At 43.6% G+C, this 21387-nt stretch overlaps 1 protein-coding gene across 6 annotated transcripts in view; it reads left to right on the forward strand.

Moving 5' to 3' along the window:
- The window catches only part of PRKAG2 (protein kinase AMP-activated non-catalytic subunit gamma 2), a 291223-nt gene that overhangs the window by 71261 nt on the left and 198575 nt on the right, over positions 1 to 21387 (forward strand). For 4 of the 6 annotated variants that reach the window (XR_008309577.1, XM_053260020.1, XM_053260024.1 and 1 more), the window contains exon 2: positions 18979 to 19050. The exons of 1 other annotated variant lie outside the window; for it this stretch is intronic. Coding sequence is in view for 4 of the 5 variants with exons in the window: in XM_053260020.1 (XP_053115995.1) it covers positions 18979 to 19050 (72 nt within the window). In the remaining variant the exon portion in view is untranslated. Of the gene's footprint in view, positions 1 to 18377; positions 18574 to 18978; positions 19051 to 21387 lie in introns of those variants that run through there. One more of the 6 variants, XM_053260023.1, reaches the window with a different exon arrangement.

Below are 21387 nucleotides of genomic sequence, written 5' to 3' on the forward strand. Positions count from 1 at the left end.
CCGTAGTTTACAAATGTCCTGAGCAATGTATGGTGGTCTGCATTGCATGCAGACCTGTAGGTTGTATGTTGCAATACTGACTACTTTGCTCTTTGGAATTTTCCAAAATGTGATCCAACTAACCAAGTGTATGAGGTTCCCATAGAAGAAAAGGGGCATTTGCATAACTCTGTGTTCTAAATACTTTAAAAAAAATCATACCCATGATTCACCTGTTGTGTGTTAACCTGTAATATTGTGTCTCCTTACATCCTTATTTAAAATGTTAAGAACTTCTTGTGAAATTTCAAGGTTTGAACTGGAGAACTTGGATCTAGTGTAGTGAGATGCGGGACTGTGTGTACTCAAGTCACAGAGTCCACTTTAGGCATAGAAGGGTATAGGGGTATGCAACATTAGCTCCTGTTACAGGAAAGATGAAGCCTCTAGATTGACCAGGCCTGGTGCAAATAGTAAGAGCCTGACCTTCTGCCTTTGCTTGCTCAACTGTCTTCTGCCTTGTATACTCGTCAACTTCTTCAGCTCCCAACTGACCTCAGGAACCCTGGGTTGGAGAAGGTCTAGACAGAAGGACGGTTGAGGTCTAGGGTATAGCTCTTCATAGGATTGGCTGGAACCAGGGTGGATTTGATTTAAATCAAACTGATTTAAATCACGATTTAAATCACGATTTAAATCACTAGCAGGGTGGATAAAAATCAATGATTTTTTTAAAAAAAATCAAAAAAATCCGATTTAAATAAAAAAATCCGATTTAAATCAAAAAAATCAGATTTAAATCAGAAAAACCCGATTTTTTTGATTTTTTTTTAAAAATCATTGATTTCTATCCACCCTGCTAGTGATTTAAATCGTGATTTAAATCAGTTTGATTTAAATCAAATCCACCCTGGCTGGAACTAATTGACAGACAACAACATATGTGCCTGCCCAGTCATTGAGATCTTCTGGAGCGGTCCTTTCTCTGTGTCCCATCCCTCTGCAATGCACAACTTGGTGTGGCTGTGACAGGGCCTTCTCAGTGGTGGCACCCATACTGTGGAGTTCCCTGCCTCTTGAGTTTGCCAGTCCCCCATTTTGTTGTTCTTTCACATGCAAGTTAAGACTGCTGTTCTGTCTGGCATTTTTAATTTGAAATACTTCTGGTATCGGACTTTTGGTCTGCTATGTGAATTTGTTGTTGTGGTTGATTATGTATTTTAAATGGTGTGATTATTGTTCTTTATTACAAATTGTAATTCTCAATTGCCTATTCTTATTGTGCACTACCTTGAGTTCCAGTTTCTGGAAGAAATGAGGTATATAAATCAAATAAATATGATAATGGCAACATTGAGCAAAACAGGAACATTTCCTGAAGAGCAAAGGAGTTTAAAGGAGTTGAACAATACCATTCATCATTGTCATTATGTCTGGAATTCACCACTCCAGCAGAACCCTTATTTAATCAATTCAACACATTTTCCAGATCTTCTCCCATTTGCCAAACTTTAAGTAAGATCTTGAGAGTAGTGTCCATGTATGGTTTTGTATATGTGATAAATCAGGACTACACAACTTTGGCTGTCCTGCAGATGTTGGACTACAACTCCCATAATTCCTGGTGGTTTACTACTGTGGCTAAGGATAGCATGGGGAAATGCCTTATACCGAGTCAGACCATTGGTCTATCTAGCTCAGTATTGCCTGCACAGACTGGCAGTGGCTTCTCCAAGACTGCAGGCAGGAGTCTCTCTCAGCCCTGTCTTAACGATGTCAGGGAGGGATGATGGGAGTTGTAGTCAAAAACAGCTGAAGTTGTGCAGCCCTGAGATAAATTATTCTTTTGAATGTGATTCTGTGGCAAATCACACTTTTCTTGCTTCAGTTCCTTTGCTTCCACAATAATGGCTTCAGTATTGTGAAGATGAACAAAATACAGATTTGAAAGCTGTTTGCAGATAAAATGTCTTTGTGAATTATTATAATAATTATATTAATCTAGGAGGTTGAATATCTTTGCGTGCCAGCTGATCTCTTACTCATGAGAATTACTCATGGCTATTAACCCAAAAGAATGTACAGAGAAAGCAGTGAGAGCAGCTGTTTTTCTAACAGCTTTGAGAGAGAAAAACAGTGCTGCTGCCTCTGTTCGCGTTTATGAAATTTTGTACATTTTAACCTTTTTTGGCTTTGGGGGATGTGCTTTCACACACACATGCAGCTTTTTCTGCCGGTACCTTCACTTCTTATGTGATCGATATTCTCTTTGACAATCTTGTCCATGACCCGAAGCTTCACAGCACACACAGAGCTCTCATAGGAGCAGTAGGTGCCCCAGTCACTTCAACACTGAGTATTGATCATTGTGTGCATACAGGGATGCCAAAACCACCAGTGCTTAATCCAAGCCTTTCCCCTGCTGCTGCGCAAGTAGCCACCAGCACACCACATTAGTCCATGCACCTGTGGACTCCTGACCTTTTATAATATGGGGACTTTTTCTCTACTGAAGAGCTAAGCTGTTTAGAAGTTTATTGTGTCCTGTTGAGGACTATGAGTTACTTCTCATGTTTTACTCTTTGCTAGTTGTTTGTTTATTTATTTTCTCTATATCAATCCATTTGAGTCAAGGTGTCATTGGTTATTGTATGTGGGCTCACGTGTGTGTTCATCTTAGTTTAGTCAGTTTGAGGATTTTTGTTACATGATTTAAACCTGCTAGTTTGTATGTGAGAAAACTGTTTATTATAATCTGAGGTTGAGTTAGTTTAAATATCTTTGTTTGAATTAGTTGGTTTTGTTTGCAAGATGCTATTTATCGTAACCTTGGTTCGGTTAGTTTAAATACCTTTGTTATACTGTTTTAACTTGTTAGTTTCTCTTCATTTGAAGTCTATCTTATTCCTTAAAAAAATAAGGTCATAATTATGGCTTGTTTTTATCTACTTCTTAATAGCTCTTTTTATAATTGTTTCTTCGTTGTTATGTTTTACATGTTGTAGTCCCCTGAAGAAGAGTTTTACTTGAAAGGCGTTGGGATTTACGCTTTAATAAACTGTATTGCACTGTCCCTGTTTCCTCCCTCCCTCCCTGTTAGTGTGGTGCTTTTCCCTCCTGTGTGCTTCTATACTAAACTGGGATCAAAACCATGTGGAAGCCCTTGTATATGTGCCGTCAAACCACTTCAGTGGTGGAGCATCTATGTTGCATGCAGAAGATCCCAGGTTCAGTCCTGTTACATGATCCTGATATCGTATGCCAGTCAGCATTCTATCAATAGCATTCTGTACTTGTTTCAGTTTCCAGCTAAGACCAGGTCTGATCTCTCCAGGAACAGTTGGCAGATCAGCTGAAGTTGGGAACATAGGAAGATGCCTTATACCGAGTCAGGCCATTGGTCCATCTAGCTTAATATTGTCTACACAGACTGGCAGTGGCTTCTCCAAGGTTACAGGCAGGAGTCTCTCTCAGTCCTATCTTGAAGATGCCAGGGAAGGAACTTGGAACCTTTTGCACGCAAGCATGCAGATGCTCTTCCCAGGGTCCCCCAGTGTTCACATATGTAGTCTCCCATTCAAATGCAAGCCAGGGCAGACTTGACTCAGCAGAGGGGACAATCAATGCTTGCCACCACAAGACCAGTTAGGCAAGTGCTCCTGGCCCCTGCCACTACCTGTGTTTCCAGGAACAAAATGGCGAAGAGTATCCCCAAACTGTGAACTACCCCCAGGGCCAGGCACGGCCCCATACCCTGATGCCAGTCTGGAGCTTGAGACTGCCAGCTAGGGGAACTGGAGACCCTGGGGACCTTGAAATCAACACACACCAAGCCTGAGCCCCCTAATGGACTACCTGCTTTCACGCCTCATACCTCATGCTCCTCCAGTCTTCTACAGTGGTCTCAACAACGCTTAATAGAGTGGAGAAGTGTTAGACTCAGGCCAGAGAATTACCCCTTTAAAAATCTCTGCTCTTCAGGCAAGGAGGCAGAACCTGAGAGGCAGAGTATGAGCCTGGAGGTATTTAAAACCTCATTGCACCTCTGGCCCTTGTCAGAGCAAATGTTCACTGGGAGCTCTCCAGGGTGCTGCAGTCCTGACCTCCCTGCCTCACCCCACTTTGTGGATTCCTGATGTTCGGACAGGGCCCAACCCACCAAGAAGGACCGGAGTCAGTCTAACATTGTACCTCCCATCCCACCCCTTGGAGGTTTTTCACACATGGCTTTATGCCTTGGGGTATCTGAAGAAGAGCGAATCTACTTTGCAGCAGATTCTCAATATATTTACTTCGGGGATTAAATGGGACAGCCCACATGGGATCAGCTCCTCTCCACAATTGCTGTGATCTTTTTCCTATGTGAGTTGTGTAACTCACAACTCACATTTCCTATGTGAGTTGTGAGTTACAGCTGGCTTCAGGATTTTTTTCTCCAACCAGTTACAGGCGAGATACCTTTTTGCTGTTTTTGTTGTTGTTAGTTTGACAGAGGGAGCAAGAGGGAGAGTGTGTGGAGGAAATTGAGGGTTAAGATGCCGTCATCCTAGGTGGCTTGTCATGGAGAGAAGGGGCTGCTGAAATTCACTGAAGCTTTAGTACAGCTTTCTTTCTTTCTACCTCTCTCTACCTGTATTACTGCAAGGGGAGCAGAATGAGGCTGGGGAGAGGAGGAGGAGGAGGAGGAGGAGGAGGAGGAGGAGGAGCTTCATGACAGAACTTTCTGCTTGTGAGCTGAGAAGCCGGCATAGGCGTGCATCCTGGCTGGACACAGATCTATTATTTAGAGCTCAGAGACCTTAGTGGGAAGAAGCAGCTACTCCCCCACTGAATCTTTTGCAGAAAACTTGCATTTCCCCTGGTGTCTCCAATTCAACACACACACCCTGCAGTGATCACACACTGCTTAGCGATGCAGAAAGCGCATCTTGCATGCTCCTCAACTCCTCTTCTTGCTCCACGGTGCCAGCGGATCCTCTGAGGATGGAGAGGGGCTGTTTCCCATCCTTTATGCAGAACCAGCATCTTGCAAGCTCCTCCCCTCCTCCTCTTCCTCCATGGCGGCGGCAGATCCTCTGAGGAGGGGGAGCGTTTCCTCCCTTTCCAGCCCCCTCGCTTGGCTTTCAGTTAGATTCAGATGGCGTTTTGCTCAGTGCTTGGGACATGGGAAGTAATGATAGCTGGCACCCAAACGGAACTCTGTGTCCCCTGCCCCCAGCGCTCACAATTGCAAATCACTCAGAGCAGACAACACAGCTGTCAAACTCCCCTTCATTGTATTTTGAAAAAAGCCAAATGACTGCCAATGGCCACTCCACACAAGCAGCAGGAAATACCAGAAAGCTCGGCTTTTCTTTTTTCTTTTTTAAAAAAGCTGCTGCAAATAGAGAATCCCCCCCTCCCCCCACCCTGGACATAATTTGTGCCAAGCAAGAATGCGCAGTAATTCTTAACAATAATTTGGGGAAAAGCAGCGTCGGGTGTGTACTCATCCCTGAGAGCCCACAGGGACCTCAAGGCACATAAACAAAACTAATCTGTGGACTGGCACACTCTAATCCAGAGTGGATTTGAATTAAAAGCCATGTCCGGAAAGCTTCCTGGAGGTGGCCTAGAAAGACCGTGGTTGATGATATTGCAGGTTTCTGAGAGGACTAGGAGAATCAAGAAGGCTGTATTCCAGCAATCTATATCTCGGAGCAGATAATCAAACAGGGCAAGCTCTGTCTTTAAACCAGACAAGAATGGATCGAAATAACTGGTGTCATTCCAAACCACCTTCTAGCCTACTCTTACCTGGTACTTCTCAGTGTCTTCTCATCCAAGTGACTTATCTTGTCTGAACCTGCTTAGCTGTAGCTTCAGATGGTTCCAGACTACCAATCATACCTGAGCATAGGATTTAATAGGAGGTTGCAAGCATGAGAATCACAGAAAGTGCAACAGAATCAAGAAGATCCAGAAGTCTCTGTCCATCTCTCTCTCTCTCTCTCTCTCTCTCTCTCTCTCTCTCTCTCTCTCTCTCTTTCTTTCTCTCCTATTATTATGCCACCTATGTAAATGGTCCATTACAAAGAGAGAACAGGTCCCTGCCCTAAGGGGCCCCCAATTTAAATATTGATACAAAAGGAGGAAGGAGAAGGGAATTCAAATGTCCCAGTTACCTGTGGTTAGGCTTCATTACAGTGGGGCAGGGGGACTCTGTGTTTGCACCAAAACCTTCATGGAAAAGCTTGTTATTCACAGCACTGCAAAAACATTGTTTGCACTGTTGCCGTCCATCTGCCATTGTAATGAATGCTCCATCCGTAACAGCACTCCATAATTCATAGTGTGAAGAAACTAATAAACAGGCAACACATGCCTAGGGCTGCTTTACCTAAGTCCCACAAGAATCACAAATGATATTTTATTATACAGCATAAGGCTTGGAAATATGGCAATGTTATCCTTTTAGTGCTTTCTGAGTGGCCTGTGGCCATTTTCTTTCCGTAACTGAATGCAACTCTCTAAATAAAGGGTAGATGGTAAATAGCACAGAAAATCCACACAGCCACTTACAACCTCCTTTCACAGGCAATACATAGATCTATGAGCCTAGTGCAACTACGACTGGAGTTTGGGGCAGGCAGCCTTGGGGCGCCATACTGGGGAAGAGGCTGTACCAGGCATTTCCTTTATTCTTCGCATTTAAAAGCTCCTATCAGATGAGAAGCAACACATTTTGTTTTTATTTGCGTAGATATGGCAGGAATAAATACAGATGGATAGATACATGTGTGCAAACGTATTGTATTTTCTGAGAGAGAGAGAGAGAGAGAGAGAGAGAGAGGGATCATGCATCAAAGCCGTGAAAGGATCTGCAAATACAATAAAAATAAGGGGTTCAAAAGTTGAAGATATGGAGGGGGTACAGAAGATGCCTGGGGTACCGTTTGATATAGTGCAGTCCCTGAGTGCTCCAGCCCTTAAGGTTCTGCTTTTTGGTTTAATTCCATGCTATTGTCCACGGAGCTCTTCATAGTGGCTCTTCCTTGGTTTTCTGAGTTATCAGAGGTTAATCCCCTCCCTTTAGTTAATCTTTATTTACATCTCATTGGCACTCCTGTGTTGCATACCAAGAGTGCATTTTTTAAGAAAAACCAACTAATTATGTGTGCTTTTCTCACAGAAGAATAGATCAGCCTTTGTTGGAAAGGACTGGGAAGAAGTTGCAGACTGCTCCAGGCCAAAGCAGCATACATAGAAACTTAAGAAGATCCCTTCTGGATCAGATCCATCTGGTCCAGCATCAATAGCCCCTCTCCCACAGTTGTTCTCCAGCATTGCAACTGGTATTCAGCTGTATACCGTCTCTGAACATGGAAGTTTCATTTAACCAGCATGGCCAGCAGTCAGTGGCAGATTCCTCCTCCATGAATAACCCCCTTTTAAAACCATCAAAGCCAGTGATCATCACCACATCCCGTGGCGGCTAGTTCCATAAATTAATTGCACATTGTGTGTGAAAAAGTATTTTCCTGCATCTGTTCTAAATCTGCTGTCAATCAATTTCACTGACTGTATGGTTTTCCTCTCCAGTAGAAGGTTGGAGGTTCTCTAGTAGCAGCGAATCTATATTCCATAAAACAGTCTCTATAAGCTAAAGGCCATTATTCTCTCTCTGGGCAGGTTTTCCCTCCTTGTCTGTCTAAGCTGTAATCACATCTCTTATTGTGAAAGTAAGTTTTCTTGTAGGCTTTTTAGAGAGACTGAAGTTGTTATAAACCACATTATATAGCAGGAGCGATTCAGTCATTAGCTGCTTGTGGTTTGCAGTCACTGAATGTAGACCAAATGTTAACAAAGGGCCAATTCACACATCGTGGTGTAGTGGCTAGAGTGCTAGACTAGGACCAGGGAGACACGAGTTCAAATCGCCATTCAGCCATGATACTAGTTGGGTGACTTTGGGACAGTCACTCTCTCTCAGCGTAACCTACTTCACAGGGTTGTTGTGAGGAGAAACCTAAGTATGTAGTACACCGCTCTGGGCTTCTTGGAGGAAGAGCGGGATATAAAATGTAACAGTAATAATAATAATAATTAATAATAGATGTATATAGAAGGTGTGTTAGGAATGCACCTAAAAATGTAATGTACTAATGCAAATGTGTGTCAACCACTTGAAAGTGTGAACAGGCATATAGATAGTGGTGATCCAGTAGTTACTGTATATCTGGACTTTCAAAAAGCTTTTGTCAAAAGTTTTTTGTCTTGAACAAACTTACAGCCATGGGATAAGAGGATAGGTCTTCTTATGGATGGTAACTGGTTGAAGAGCAGAAAGCAGGAATATGAATAAATGAGTAGGAATAAATGGACCATTTTCCCAGTGGAAGGATGTGCAAAGCAGGGCTCCCCAAGGATCTGTTTTGGGACCAATGCTTTTTAACTTGTTCAGAAATTATTTGGAGTTGAAGTGAACAGTGTGGTAGCCATGTTTGCTGATGACGCCAAATTATTCAAGGTGGCAAAAACAAAAAAGGATTGTAAAGAGCTCCAAATGGATTTCTCTCACCTGAGTAAGTGGGCTTTAAAATGGCAAATGTGGTTCAGTGTAGGTATGTGTAAACTGATGCACATTGAGGCTATAAATCCCAATGTCACAAATATGTTGATGGGGTCTGAGCTGACAGTGACTGACCAGGAAAAGGTCCTTGGGGTCATGGTGATTAGCTCACTAAACTGTCAATATATTAATACCCTTATAGAAATCTGTGGTGCGACTGCACTTGGAATACTGTGTACAGTTCTGGTCATTGCACCTTAAAAAGGATATTGTAGAGTTAGAAAAGGTTCAGAAAAGGGCAACCAGAATGATCAGGGGATTAAAGCGATTCCCCTATAAGGAAAGATTACAATGCTTGGGCCTTTTTAGATTAAAAGAAAGCGGGTAAGGGGGGACATGATAAAGGTATATACAATCATGCATGGTATGGATAGAGAGAAATTTCCTTTTTCATAATATTCACCCAGTCATCCGTTGAAGCTCGATACTGGGAGGTTCAAGACAAACAAAAGGAAGTACTTCTTTACACTGTATATAGTTAAACTATGGAATTCACTGCTGCTGGATGTGGTGATGGCCACCAATCTAGATGATTTTAAAAGGGGATTAGACAAATTCATGTAGGGCTATCAATGGCAATAAAGCTTTTACAGTAATAGGCTGCTAAAAACTATGCATAACTAGAAGTGGGTATTTTAATAATAAAATTTTAAAAGTCCTACATAGAACAACTATTATTCCATAACAATAAAGTATAAAACATTCTGATACAAATAATATAGTAACATAGAAAATATAAAAATGTCCCAAAGTAGTAAAAATATTTGCTCGCAGGTGAAGCAGAGTCCTCTTGAAAACTGAATGCTGTGCCAAAAAATAGTGAGAAGTCTTCCCAAAGTATAAAAGTCCTCACAATCAAGTGAGAAGAGCCAAATTGGGGATGACCAGTAAGCCCTCCCTGGGTGACCACAGCAGCTGCCTACACAACTGCCGGCTCCGTCACGGAGCCGGTGGGGACTTGGGAGTTCGGGGGCCGCATGGCTCCTAGAAGTTCCCGCATGCCCTGTGTGAGCATGCAGGGCATGCTGGAGAGACCCATGAGCTGGGGGGGGGGGGGGGGCGCTGCTTTTTAGTCTCCCGTTCAGGGGTCTACTTGTGAGTTGCCATGGCACAGCAACACATGATTTTAAAAACTGGGTTTGTGGAGCGCTTGCTCTGCAAACCCAGTTTAAGGGCAGGAGCAATTCAGCTGGTTACCCACTCGTAAGGTGGTGTACACGACCAGCGACAATTGGGCTAGGCTCTCCTAGTTCGATTTTCACTGGTTGTGAGAATAGCCTCAATGGGTCAGACACATTTCAACACATGAGTCTCCTTCAGTGACCCTGTCAGGCACTGTCCCGAAGGTTGGACTTCAACTTCTTTGACTCATACAGTATCACATTATAACTCCTCTATAGAGGGCCCCTTCCCCCCAAAAAAACATTAAGAAAGTTAAAAAGTAGAATTGCATAAACTTAAAATGTAGTTATCGCTTACAAAGTTGCCTGGCCCAACTATAACTACTTATAGTTTTTAGCAGCCTATTACTGTATAAGTTTTTTTGCTCTGGTCCTTTTTTTGGCAGTCAGATTTATCTTTTGGATCAGTAAAATACTCTATTTTGTGTTGTGATCGGGCTATCGGTAGCTGCTAGCCCTGATAGCTGTGTACTTCTGTAAGGATCAGAGGTAGCATGCCCCTGAGCACCAGGTCCTAAGGAACACCAGTGGGAGGGAACAGCTGCCTTCTTTCCCCCCACTTCTGGGCTTCCCAGCTGCACCTGGTTGGCCACTGCGTGAGGCAGGATGCTGGGCTAGATGGGCCTATGGCCTGGTCCAGCAGGGTTCTTTCTTATGTTCGCCTGTAAAGAGCTGTGAGTGGCTGCAGCTTCATAGGAACATAGGAAACTGCCATATACTGAGTCAGACCATTGGTCTATCTAGCTCAGTATTGTCTTCACAGACTGGCAGCGGCTTCTCCAAGGTTGCAGGCAGGAATCTCTCTGATCCCTATCTTGGAGAAGCCAGGGAAGGAACTTGAAACCTTCTGCTCTTCCCAGAGCGGCTTCATCCCCTGAGGGGAAGATCTTGCAGTGCTCACACATCAAGTCTCCCATTGAAATGCAACTGGGGCAGACCCTGCTTAGCTATGGGAACAAGTCATGCTTGCTACCACAAGACCAGTTCTCCTCTCCTATTGAGGAGTCCAAGGAGCATGCTCAGATTTGCCTCTGCGTATTGTATGAAATGATTTCAAGAAGCTGCTGCTACTACTACTTGTATAGCACTTTTCTATTTGTATACTATTTGTAAACCACTTTTCTGCTGTTCCTCAGTTGTCCTAAACTTCTTCCAGAATGAACATTTCTGAGTGCTGGGCGTGCTGTTTCAGCACACCCACAGGCCAGATGAGGTCTATGCTGATCCCTGCTGCAAACTTGGCTGGTCTACATGGACCAGCAGGATCAGTGTGGGGAACCTAACAAATGAATGACAGTCACAACAGACTACTTTGCACCTTTTGTACCTTCTCAGCTGAGGGAAAAGCTGACCTCTAGACAAGCTTCTAGAGGTGAAAGCATCAGGCTTTAATTTCCACTGCCTTGAACAGCCCAGGGTCTTGTTTAGTGCTGCTCTCCTTTATGGAAAAGCAACTGAAATTTAAATGACATTTGAGGAGCAGAGCCTTGCAAAGCCCAAGCCTGGCTCATGTGAATGTCGTCCTCTACATCTGTTGCCACCCACTCCCTTGGAGACACACTGAAAGTTAGTCATCCCAGTCATGGCATCTCAACATCTCAACTTGTCTCACTTCCAAAAAATAAAAGAAGCTCAGTGACAGCAAATAGAGCATGAAGAGAGAGTGAACAAATCTTTGATCATTGAAGCTAATTGTTGCTATAAAGCAAAGGAGGCACATGTGTATAATAAATCCTAATGATGCATCTGAAGTTTTGCTGATTTTAACATTGGGATGTAATTACAGTATGCCTTCTGTGTAGCCTCTGGATTCCTTGCTTTGTGGTCTTCACCCGATTATAAGGCTGCATCCTTTTTGTGTTATATGATCAAATCAGATCTGACATGGGAATTCTGTGTTCTGTGCCCTCAAGATTTCTCCCTTTCTCTCAAAAAGCACCCATGGGGGGATTTGGATGGGGGCTGTGGTGTGGGGGAAGGAAGGGGCTTTAACGCTTTGCCCCTAGGAACATAGGGAGTTGCCTTATAGTAAGTCAAATCATTGGTCAGTCTGTCCTGACTGGTAATTGCTCTCTAAGGTTTTGGTCAGGAATCTTTCCTAGCTCTACCTGGATTGAACCTGGGACCTTCTGCATGCAAGGCAGATGCTGATGCTCTACTGCGGAACTGCAGTCTCATCCATCAAACAGCAGTAAAGTGCCAGTTTGGAATGATTTCTAGAATAAGCAGCATGTAGGAGTGGCTGCTGAATCCTTCCTCTGCTGGCCGATTTTCCTCCATCAACCCTTCACAGCCACCTTTTCCCCAGACACGTTCCAAGACCAGAAACAAGATCAATGAGGAAAGTGGTATGAGGGGGAAGGAATTATGGTGTGGTAGAATGCTGGGAGAAGAAATTCTAGTGGATAGAACCGATGCTCTACTTTTTTTTCTTGTTCTTTTTTTTGTGTGTGTAAAAGTTGTATTAGATGTCCTTCTCTGGGAATGTCTGATGCCTTCCAAATTTTGGACTCAAGAGCCAAAGAAATTTGATCACCTAATTTAGATTTATCTGAGATGCTAAGAATTCAGTGGTTTGTCATCACAGACTGATTCTCAAAAATCACCTGCATGTACATCCTCAAGTAAAGATGATCACTTAAAATAAATGTGACCCAAGTCCATAATAAAATGCACTCAGTTGCCTAAACCACGCCAATGTTTTCCCATCAATGTCTATGGTTTGTCCTGAATTTAATGATTTCAAACTGGCAATATTTCCTTCATCACTGAACCTTGCCAACTCATTGCTGCTAGCTTTCAGCCAATGTTATTCCAGCATCTCTCTGTAATAGCCTGGTTCCATGGTGATGTTGGACATGCAAATTTTACTTCCCCATAATAGTACTTATCTACCCACCAATTTGATTGTCATTCTTAGCTTTTTGAGACAGGCTGCATTCTCCTCTCCCTTCTATACTACTTTTGATCAACAAAGAGGACATTGAAAGAGGAATTGTGTTGCTGTCGTGCAGGGGTGGGCAAACGAGACTTCTGGGAGCTCCTTTTTCCTCCAGAGCCTTTGGAGACCAGCACAAAATATCAGTTTGGGGAGGGGAAGCCAGTCACAAAATGGTGGCTTGGGGAGGAAGTACCTGCTGCGAAATGGTAGCTTGTGCAAAAATTTACATTGCTGGAAGAAGGGATTTTAGTATCAAACCCCTTGGATTCCAGGAAGCCTTTCTGTAGGACAGGAGGGGAGCAAGAGAGGCTTCTTTGTGGGGCAAGAAAGTGGAGAAAAATGAACGAGAAAGTAAATGCTACCTTGAGCATCCAAAAAGAGCGAGATTACGAATGGTGTGGCCGTGTTCCCACTCAGCCTGCCAATCAGCTTTGCAGTACGGACTGGAAGAGAATGCAGGGAGAAGTTGGTCAATGGCCTTTGACCATTGTGGCTGGGAATGATGAAAGTTGTAGTCCAACAACATATTGGGTTCCCAAAGCCCATGGTTGGGAAACTCTGCATTAAATGATTTCATATTTGCGAACAATATTCTTCAAGATGACTGAGAATTCTTTCTGGACTAGCTAAAGGCCCATCGTATGGGGGAGTGATGGAGAATTTAATCCTTTCCCCCAACTCCACTCACATCCTTTTCCATTCCTTACTTCTGTACACTCTCATCTATCATTTGAAGTCAGTGCCATAACACTCAGTGGTGGGAGTCACTGAGAACTACTTCAGACCCTAGGCATGCCCTGCACAGGGTTCTGTGCTGGGTTCTGTTTCTTGATCACAGTAGTGTGTGACATAATGTTGGGAGAGTGAGATGAAATGTTAGGAAGCCCATCAGAACTGGCCCAGTGAATCATGTTCAAATAGACATGAATGATCTTTACACTAACTGTGACTATGTCCCACTGTTTTTCTAACTTTTGTGAGCTGCTTCTGCTTCTCTCCTTCCCAGAAAAATCCAATATATCTTTTTGTATCCTTGTTTCATTTATTTGCTACATAACTCAAACATTCCCCCAATGCTCTTAGTGGTTTTGGCATGTGTGCTTTGTTATGTCTCCCTCTCCCTCTCCTTAATAAGATGCATTCCACCTTGAATTTGAACTTGGAACCATCTGTAACTTGCTGTGAGGTGTTTAACAACTTTTTTGCAGATAAAATATCTTGTATTCGTGCTGAACTGGACTCCACAGTTACTGCAGAGTCTATTGCAGAGGTGCCCAGCAACCCCTCGTGTAGGATTGAATTGGATCACTTTCAGTTTGTTACTTCTAAAGATGTGGACAAACTGCTTCGGACTGTACACCCCCCCTCCCACCTGCTCTCTTGACCCTTGGCCAACTTGGCTTATTTCACCTGGCAGTCATATTATCATAGGAGGTCTGGTAAATATCTCTGAGGGAGGGCAGGATGTTTCCTTGTCTTAAGGAGGCTATTATTAGACCTTATTTGAAGAAACCTGCATTGGATCCCTCAGAGTTAGCTAATTACAAACCTGCATTTAATCTTCCTTGATTGGGCAAGGTGATTGAGTGAGTGGTTGCTTCTCAGCTTCAGCAAGTTTTGGATGACACAGATTATTTAGATCCTTTCCAGATTGGCTTTTGGGTGGGCTGTGGGGTTGAGATTGCCTTGGTCGGCGTGATGAATGATCTCCTATTGGCGATTAACAGAGGGAGTGTGACTCTGCTGATCCTTTTAGATCTCTCGGTGGCTTTCAGTACCATTGACCATGATATCCTGCTGGGTCACTTGAAGGAGATTGGGTAGCACTGTTTTACAGTGGTTCTGTTCCTACCTCTCTGGTAGATTCCAGATGGTGTCACTTGGAGACTATTGCTCTGAAAAGTGAGAGCTAAAGTGTGGGGTTCCACAAGGCTCCATACTGTCTCCAGTGCTTTTTAACATCTACATGAAACTGCTGGGAGAGATCATCAGGATATTTGGTGCTGGATGTTATCAATCTGCTGATGACACCCAGATCTACTTCTCCTTGCTGACCTCATCAGGAAATGGCATGACTAAATGCCTGCCTGGAGGCAGTAATGGGCTGGAAGAGAGATAACAGGCTGAAGTTGAATCCAAACAAGATGGAGTTACTGTCTGTATGGGGTCGGGATCTTGGAGATGGTTTAGATCTGCCTGTTCTGGATTGGGTTACACTCCCGCTAAAAGATTAAGTACGTAGTCTGGGAGTGCTCCTGGATCCCTGGTTTCTCAGGTTGAGGCTGTGACCAGGAGTGCTTTTTATCAGCTTTGGCTGATATACCAGATACATCAATTTCTGGAGACAAATGACCTTAAAATAGTGGTACATATATGCTCTATGTACAAACCTCTAGGCTTGACTACTGTAATGCACTCTATGAGTGGCTGCCTTTGTACATAGTTTGGAAACTACAATTGGTACAGAATGCAGCAGCCAGATTGTTCTCTAGGTTTACTCGAAGGGACCATATAACACTGGTTTTGAAAGAACTGAACTGGCTGTTGATATGTTTCTGGGTGAAATACAAAGTGCTGGTTATTATCTATAAAGCCCTTAACGGCTTAGGTCCAGGGTACTTAAGAGAGTGCCTTCTCTGTCATGAACCCTGTCGCCTATTAAGATCATCTGGAGAGGTCCAGTTACAGTTGCCACCAACTTGTTTGGTGACAACTCAGGACTGGGCCTTCTCTGTGGCTGCTGCAGGGCTTTGGAACATGCTCCCTACTGAAATAAGAGCATCTTCTTCTCTGTTTGTTTTTAGGAGGACCCTGAAGACATACCTATTTTCCCAGGCCTTCAACTCAGACCAAATTTTAAATTTCCATGTGTTTTTATCTATTATGATTTTTATCCTTTTTATGAATTTTAAATGGTGTTATATTTTATAGTATGTTTTGATTTTGTACACTGCCTAGATATTTCTATACTAGGTGGTATATAAATTCAAACAGTCAGTCAGTCAGTCAATGCCTAAGCAACCTGATCAGATTAGATATGTAGCTCATCTGTCTTTTGTTGCTTGCTTGTTCCAGAGACTTTTCGTGTACTTTTTGTTTTGTTTGCAAAGTTTATTTTTATGGATTCTTTGTACAAATACACTACAAAGCTCAAATAAAACAACAAAGCTCAGCAACCCTTTTGACCATGCAGATGACCTCCATGCATGTGTGGAGGCCATAAGCATGCCAGCATCTCGTGAAAACAGCTGGGGAAGAGTGCTGCCAGCACACGTAGATAGCTGGGAGGACTGCGGCAGATTCAGGCAGTGGCGGAGAAGCACGTATGCACCTGCTCTCCTCCATTTTAAAGGGGCCAGGGATGTGTTCCAAATTGTGTGTCAAATTGTGATTCGTGTGCATCCCTACAAAGCTCCCACTGCAGGATAAATTCTGTATTTAACCAGGCTTAACCTTTTTTGATCCTCGCAACAATCAGCAGTGGTTGCTGAATGCCTCTGGTCTTGTGGTAAGGTAAAGTGTGCCTTCGAGTCGGTGTCAACTCCTGGCGATCACAGAGCCCTGTGGTTGTCTTTGGTAGAATACAGGAGGGGTTACCATTGCCATCTCCTGCGCAGTATGAGATGATGCCTTTCAGCATCTTCCTATATTGCTGCTGCCCAATATAGGTGTTTCCCATAGTTTCCCTGCTGCGCCATTAGGTGATGGTCTTGTGATAGTGAGTATGAATTGTCCCCTTTGCTAAGCAAGGTCTGCCTTGGTTTGCATTTGGATGTGTGACTACATGTGAGTGCTGTAAGATATTCCCCTTAGGGGAAGGGTCCATAGCGCAGTGGCAGAGCATCTGTATTCTTGCATGCAGAAGGTTTCAAGTTCAATCCCTGGCAGCATCACTAAGTAGGGCTGAGAAAGACTCTTGCCTGAAACAGAGGAGTGGGGGAGCGAACGAAGAAAACAGGGAGTGGTGAGGGGCAAGCCAGGTGGCTCTCAGGAGTTGAGTGGCTTGGGTTCTTTGAACCTATCTGCTCAATTACAGCTCCACCCTGGTTCCTTTGTTCTTCTAGTAGGAACTGCCAACTGCCTTTGTGGGGTGATTGAGTGGAGGGAATTCTGATCCTTATTGCTAACCATTGGGAGGTGGCCTCAGTTGGAAGGCAACCATGCAAGTGTGTGGTTGCTCACTGGTTAGCCACCCTTGTTGGCATCAGCCAAGATGGTTAGCCAGTCAACGAACACATGCTTATATGGAGCTGACTGAAGCCTCCCTTGCCTCCCTGTGGTCATCAGTAAGGGCTGGAATTTCCTTCCCCTCTTAACCATCCCCCAGTGATGGTCATCAGTTCCAAGCTGCTTCACTCCTTGTTGCTGGCAACGCTTCTAGTCCACACTGAGCAATAACTAGTTTTCCTGCAAGGAATAGCAAGTGAGGAGTGGGGATTAGCCTCAGGACTGGATTGAGAGGCAGGTGACCCAAGCAACTGCCTGGACTACCACCCATTTCAGTTCTTCTCACAATTAAAAAGCATTTTAAGATTAGAAGAAACTAAATTGTTTTTATTTTCTTATATGTGGCACGAGTATACCACAGATTTATAGATCTATTTGTGCACATTTGTCACCTTGCTTGACAGGGATAAATCATGCATGCAGATCATGTGTCAAAGTCGTGAAATGATAAATGCAATTTTTAAAAAAAAAGGTCTTGAAAAGTTGAACATATGAAGGGGGACGTCAAAGGCTACCTTTGCCTGTGCCTGGGGCACCATTTGGCCTAGGGCTGGCCCTGGCCAGGATCCAGACTTCTACTCCTAAAGGGACCTGCTCACTTTAGCTACCACAGCTACCTCTGCCCCTGCTTTTTTTGCTTCTGGACTGGCAACTGGAGAGGTCGCCATTATTCCTCAAGTGACCAGGTTTGGCTCGGGGGCCTCTAGTTGCTGGACATAAGCTATGTTTGGTTCTGAAGGTGCCTCGTCCATTGGGGAGCCTCCAAGGGTGAGAAGTGAGATTTTAAATCAGGCCTCCCCAGTGTAAGTCTCAGCGCTTTATCTTCTGCCCCACAGTGGTTCTCATTAGGCACATATGAGCTGGGACATAATACAAAACAACACGATGTTTATTAAGCATAAAAACCCATTAGGCGACAAGCAAGCAGCAGGGGTAGGAATGTAGCTACAGTTTATTTTCCTTAATTAAGGATAACTGGGTATATTTGTCTCAATTGCCTTAGATCATTCAAAGCTGTTGGATTTTCCTTGACTTGTCAATGTAAACACACCCCCTCTGGCTTTCTATTAATTATTGTTCATTAACTTAATAAGAGCATGGTTGCTACTAATGGAAATATATTGAACTGTGGCACAAAAGTATCATCTCCTTTGAATTTAATTTGAAACATTGCACCGTTGGTAATCTTTTATTCAGAATGCTTTACACCTCCTGGAAGGTGAGAAAATTGCTAGTAGCGATCTGATTTGTAATAAATTCATGAGTTATGTCACATCTCTGCAGTTTAGGAACATAAAATGTTAGGGATATGCAGAGAAACCAGAATATTGTGCTCATGGGGCAGCTGAGAGCATTCCAGTCTAGAACCTTCAAGAAAGAGAGAGAACAGGGAGGGAACTGCAATTCCTAACTGACTGTAAGAACCAGCTGAAAATCCAAGTGGCATATGTGAGGGAAGAGCAGTAGATTTAGATCTGTTGTTTCTTTTCTGGAAAGGAAAATGTTGCAATGGGGATTGAGGAAAGTCCATAGAGAGCCCCTGCCTGTCTGAAGGACTAATAGAAACCAAAACTGTGAGGAAAGTTGTTTGATGAATATATAGACCACCCTTCAGCCATTGTTCTGAAATAGAGGTATGTCTGAGAAACAGTAAATGTCAGTAAAATTGCAGACATGACAGTTAAACATTTCTGTTCATAACATAATAACATTTTAGCCATAAAAGACTTTTTTGAAGACCTTTCAGTGGTGGCCGTCAGCCTGATAGATGGTGGGGCTGCCAGGACGTTATTGTCTCTGTTTGGGGGTGAAATTTTGAATGGAAAATAGCCTGCAGTGAAATATTTAACTGCCTCCCAGGCACTGTCACTCACCCACTCAATGTTGGGTGCTTTTCAGGTTGAAATGTTAATGCTTTTCATTAAGAAAGAAACACAACCAGTTGGAGCGTCTTTACACACAATTGCATGTAACGTGTAGTTTGCCTCTTTAAAGGTTCTTATGAAAGGGTTTGATTTTCCTTCTCTTTCCCACCTTAGGATCTTAGCTCATTTGCTATGCCATTTTTGGATGGAGATGTGGACAGTTCAGAGAAACATGCTTCACGAAAGGTAGGATTCTCAAGACTTAACCGCGTTCTCTTTATCTCTCTGGTAGTGAAATAAGATTGCCCATCTGCTTATCATTCAGGGATCTGTTATATTCAGATAATCATTTTGTTGAGCTATGGCTGATTCACATGACAGTATTTAAAGAGAAAGTAACTCCAAGATCATTTGGTCTCTCAGTGTTAATGGGGCCATAGCTTAATGGTAGAACATCTGCTTTTCATGAAGAAAGTCCCAAGGTGAACCCCTGGTATCTCCAGGTAGGGCTGGGAAAGACACCTGCCTGATGTGTTGTGAAATGGAAGTTATTTTTAGAAGGGGATACTATGTTATCATTGTATGAAGACACTATCACAAGACCAGTGAATTAAGTTAAAAACTGAAAGCAAAAACAATCTTGTGATGACTCCTCACCTGAAAATCAAACATACGAACATAGGAAGGGCCCTGCTGGATCAGACCAGAGGTCCATCTCATCCAGTATCATGTTTCCCACAGTGACTAACCAGATACTTTTCATGAATGAATGAATGAATGAGCTAGCCATTATTACCAAATATAAGATCCCTTGCACTCCAAAACTGGGTTGGTTGATTAATTAGATGTTGTATAAATAACTAGTTTGTTTTGTTGGTCTGTAATTTCCTGCCATCCAATTTTCATGGGGTAACCCTAAGTTCTAATGTCAGAGAAAATGAGAAAACAAATCCCCGTCCATCAGGAAGCACTTCTCTGGGTGTACCTTCAGTGACACTCCACTGTGATCCACTATGATGAGTTACTTTTGCAACAGTGACTTAACATTTGGAACGAGGACCTTGGAGGGAGCCTGTTTAGCCTGTATGGTGAACATTGGAGCTAGCTTGCTGGCTTGAAAAACTTGGATAAGGAGCTAAGCCCCACTTTTCCCAAGGTGGTGATGTCTGCTCCACACTAAGCCATTCGGTTAGTCAGCTCTGTCACATTCTATTTTGGCTGAGTGACGTTCCTTTGACCCGGCAGGATTTGTTGTCATTTCCTCACAGCTGAGCTGTGCAGAATCATTGGATCACTGAGCATAAGTGTGTGCTGTGTTGCATGGTTAATCCTCCATTATCACCCCAGCTATACCAAGCTAACTCTTTTGATTTCGTAAGCTCTTTTGTTCCACCTGAATGAGGAAATCATCCAATTAAACCATCCAATTAAATTGATCAGAGAGGCTCTCATTAAGCACCACTGGAAAGGAAGAAAACAAGCAAACTTGTCCTCTCCAGTTGTGTGTAAGCTCTTCACTAAGGTGAGCGGAAGAACATTTCTTCTGAGTTGATCTGCTTTTCACATATGGATTTTTGACTCTTGATCCATCTAGGCAGGTATTTCTTGCTCTGACTAGCAGCTGCTCTGCAGCATTTCAGGCAAAGGCATTTTAAGCACAGCTCTTGGATATCGCTTATTGGAGGTTGAATCCAGGCCCTTCTGCATATATAGCATGTGCACTGCTACTGAGCTATGTCTCTCTCTGAGTAAAGAAGCATAAGTAGGAGCAAATGGTATAACACAGTGGCTCTCAGTGTTGGGTCCTCCGATGTTGTTTGGCTGCAAGTCCTATCAGTTAGGAGGATAGGTTAGGAACCCCTGCTGCATGTTAAATGGGCAAAGAGGCACCTTTAAAAGTGATGGTTCCCTTTATATTAACCATTGGGAAGGCAACTTGCCCCCTTCAACTCCAGTGGCTGTTGCTGATGTCTACCTTGTGTTGTCTTTTAGATTGTGAGCACTTTGGGGACAGGGAATTATCTTAATGATTATTCTTTTGTAAACCACCATTGTAAAGCACTTTGAAAACTTTTTTTGGTCGAAAAGTGGTATCTATCTATCTATCTATCTATCTATCTATCTCTCTATCTAAGGCCTAGATCGTGTGTGGCAAGCCCCACCCCTGCCGCAGCCATGACCAATGAAAATATGGGCCCGTGCCTGGAGGAGGAGGAGGAGTCACAGATAGGAAGTGGCCATGGCGGGCGGGATGGTGGCAGGGGGATGTGGCTGGTGTAGCATGGCGCTCCAGCAGCACTGGCAGTGGAGAGGGGAGACCAAGGTGGGCATGGCAGCGGAGATGGTGGTGGCAGCGGGCAGCTTAAGGTAGGGGGAGAAGGTGGGACAGGGGACCGGATCAGCCCGTGGGGGCTAGAGGCAGGGAGAACAAGTGTGCAGTTGCTCTGCACTGTCCCAGCTAGTAATAATAGTAACCCCTGATGTAACCGGAACCACAGTTGCCTTAAATAGGAAGGCAGGAGAAGGCACTGTGTTACTCTTTATAGTATTTGGACTGAGGGGTCCTTCAAATCTTTAAAGCCA

The sequence above is a fragment of the Hemicordylus capensis genome, chromosome 6 (assembly GCF_027244095.1).
Source record: "Hemicordylus capensis ecotype Gifberg chromosome 6, rHemCap1.1.pri, whole genome shotgun sequence".
Classification (NCBI taxonomy): Eukaryota; Metazoa; Chordata; class Lepidosauria; order Squamata; family Cordylidae; genus Hemicordylus; species Hemicordylus capensis.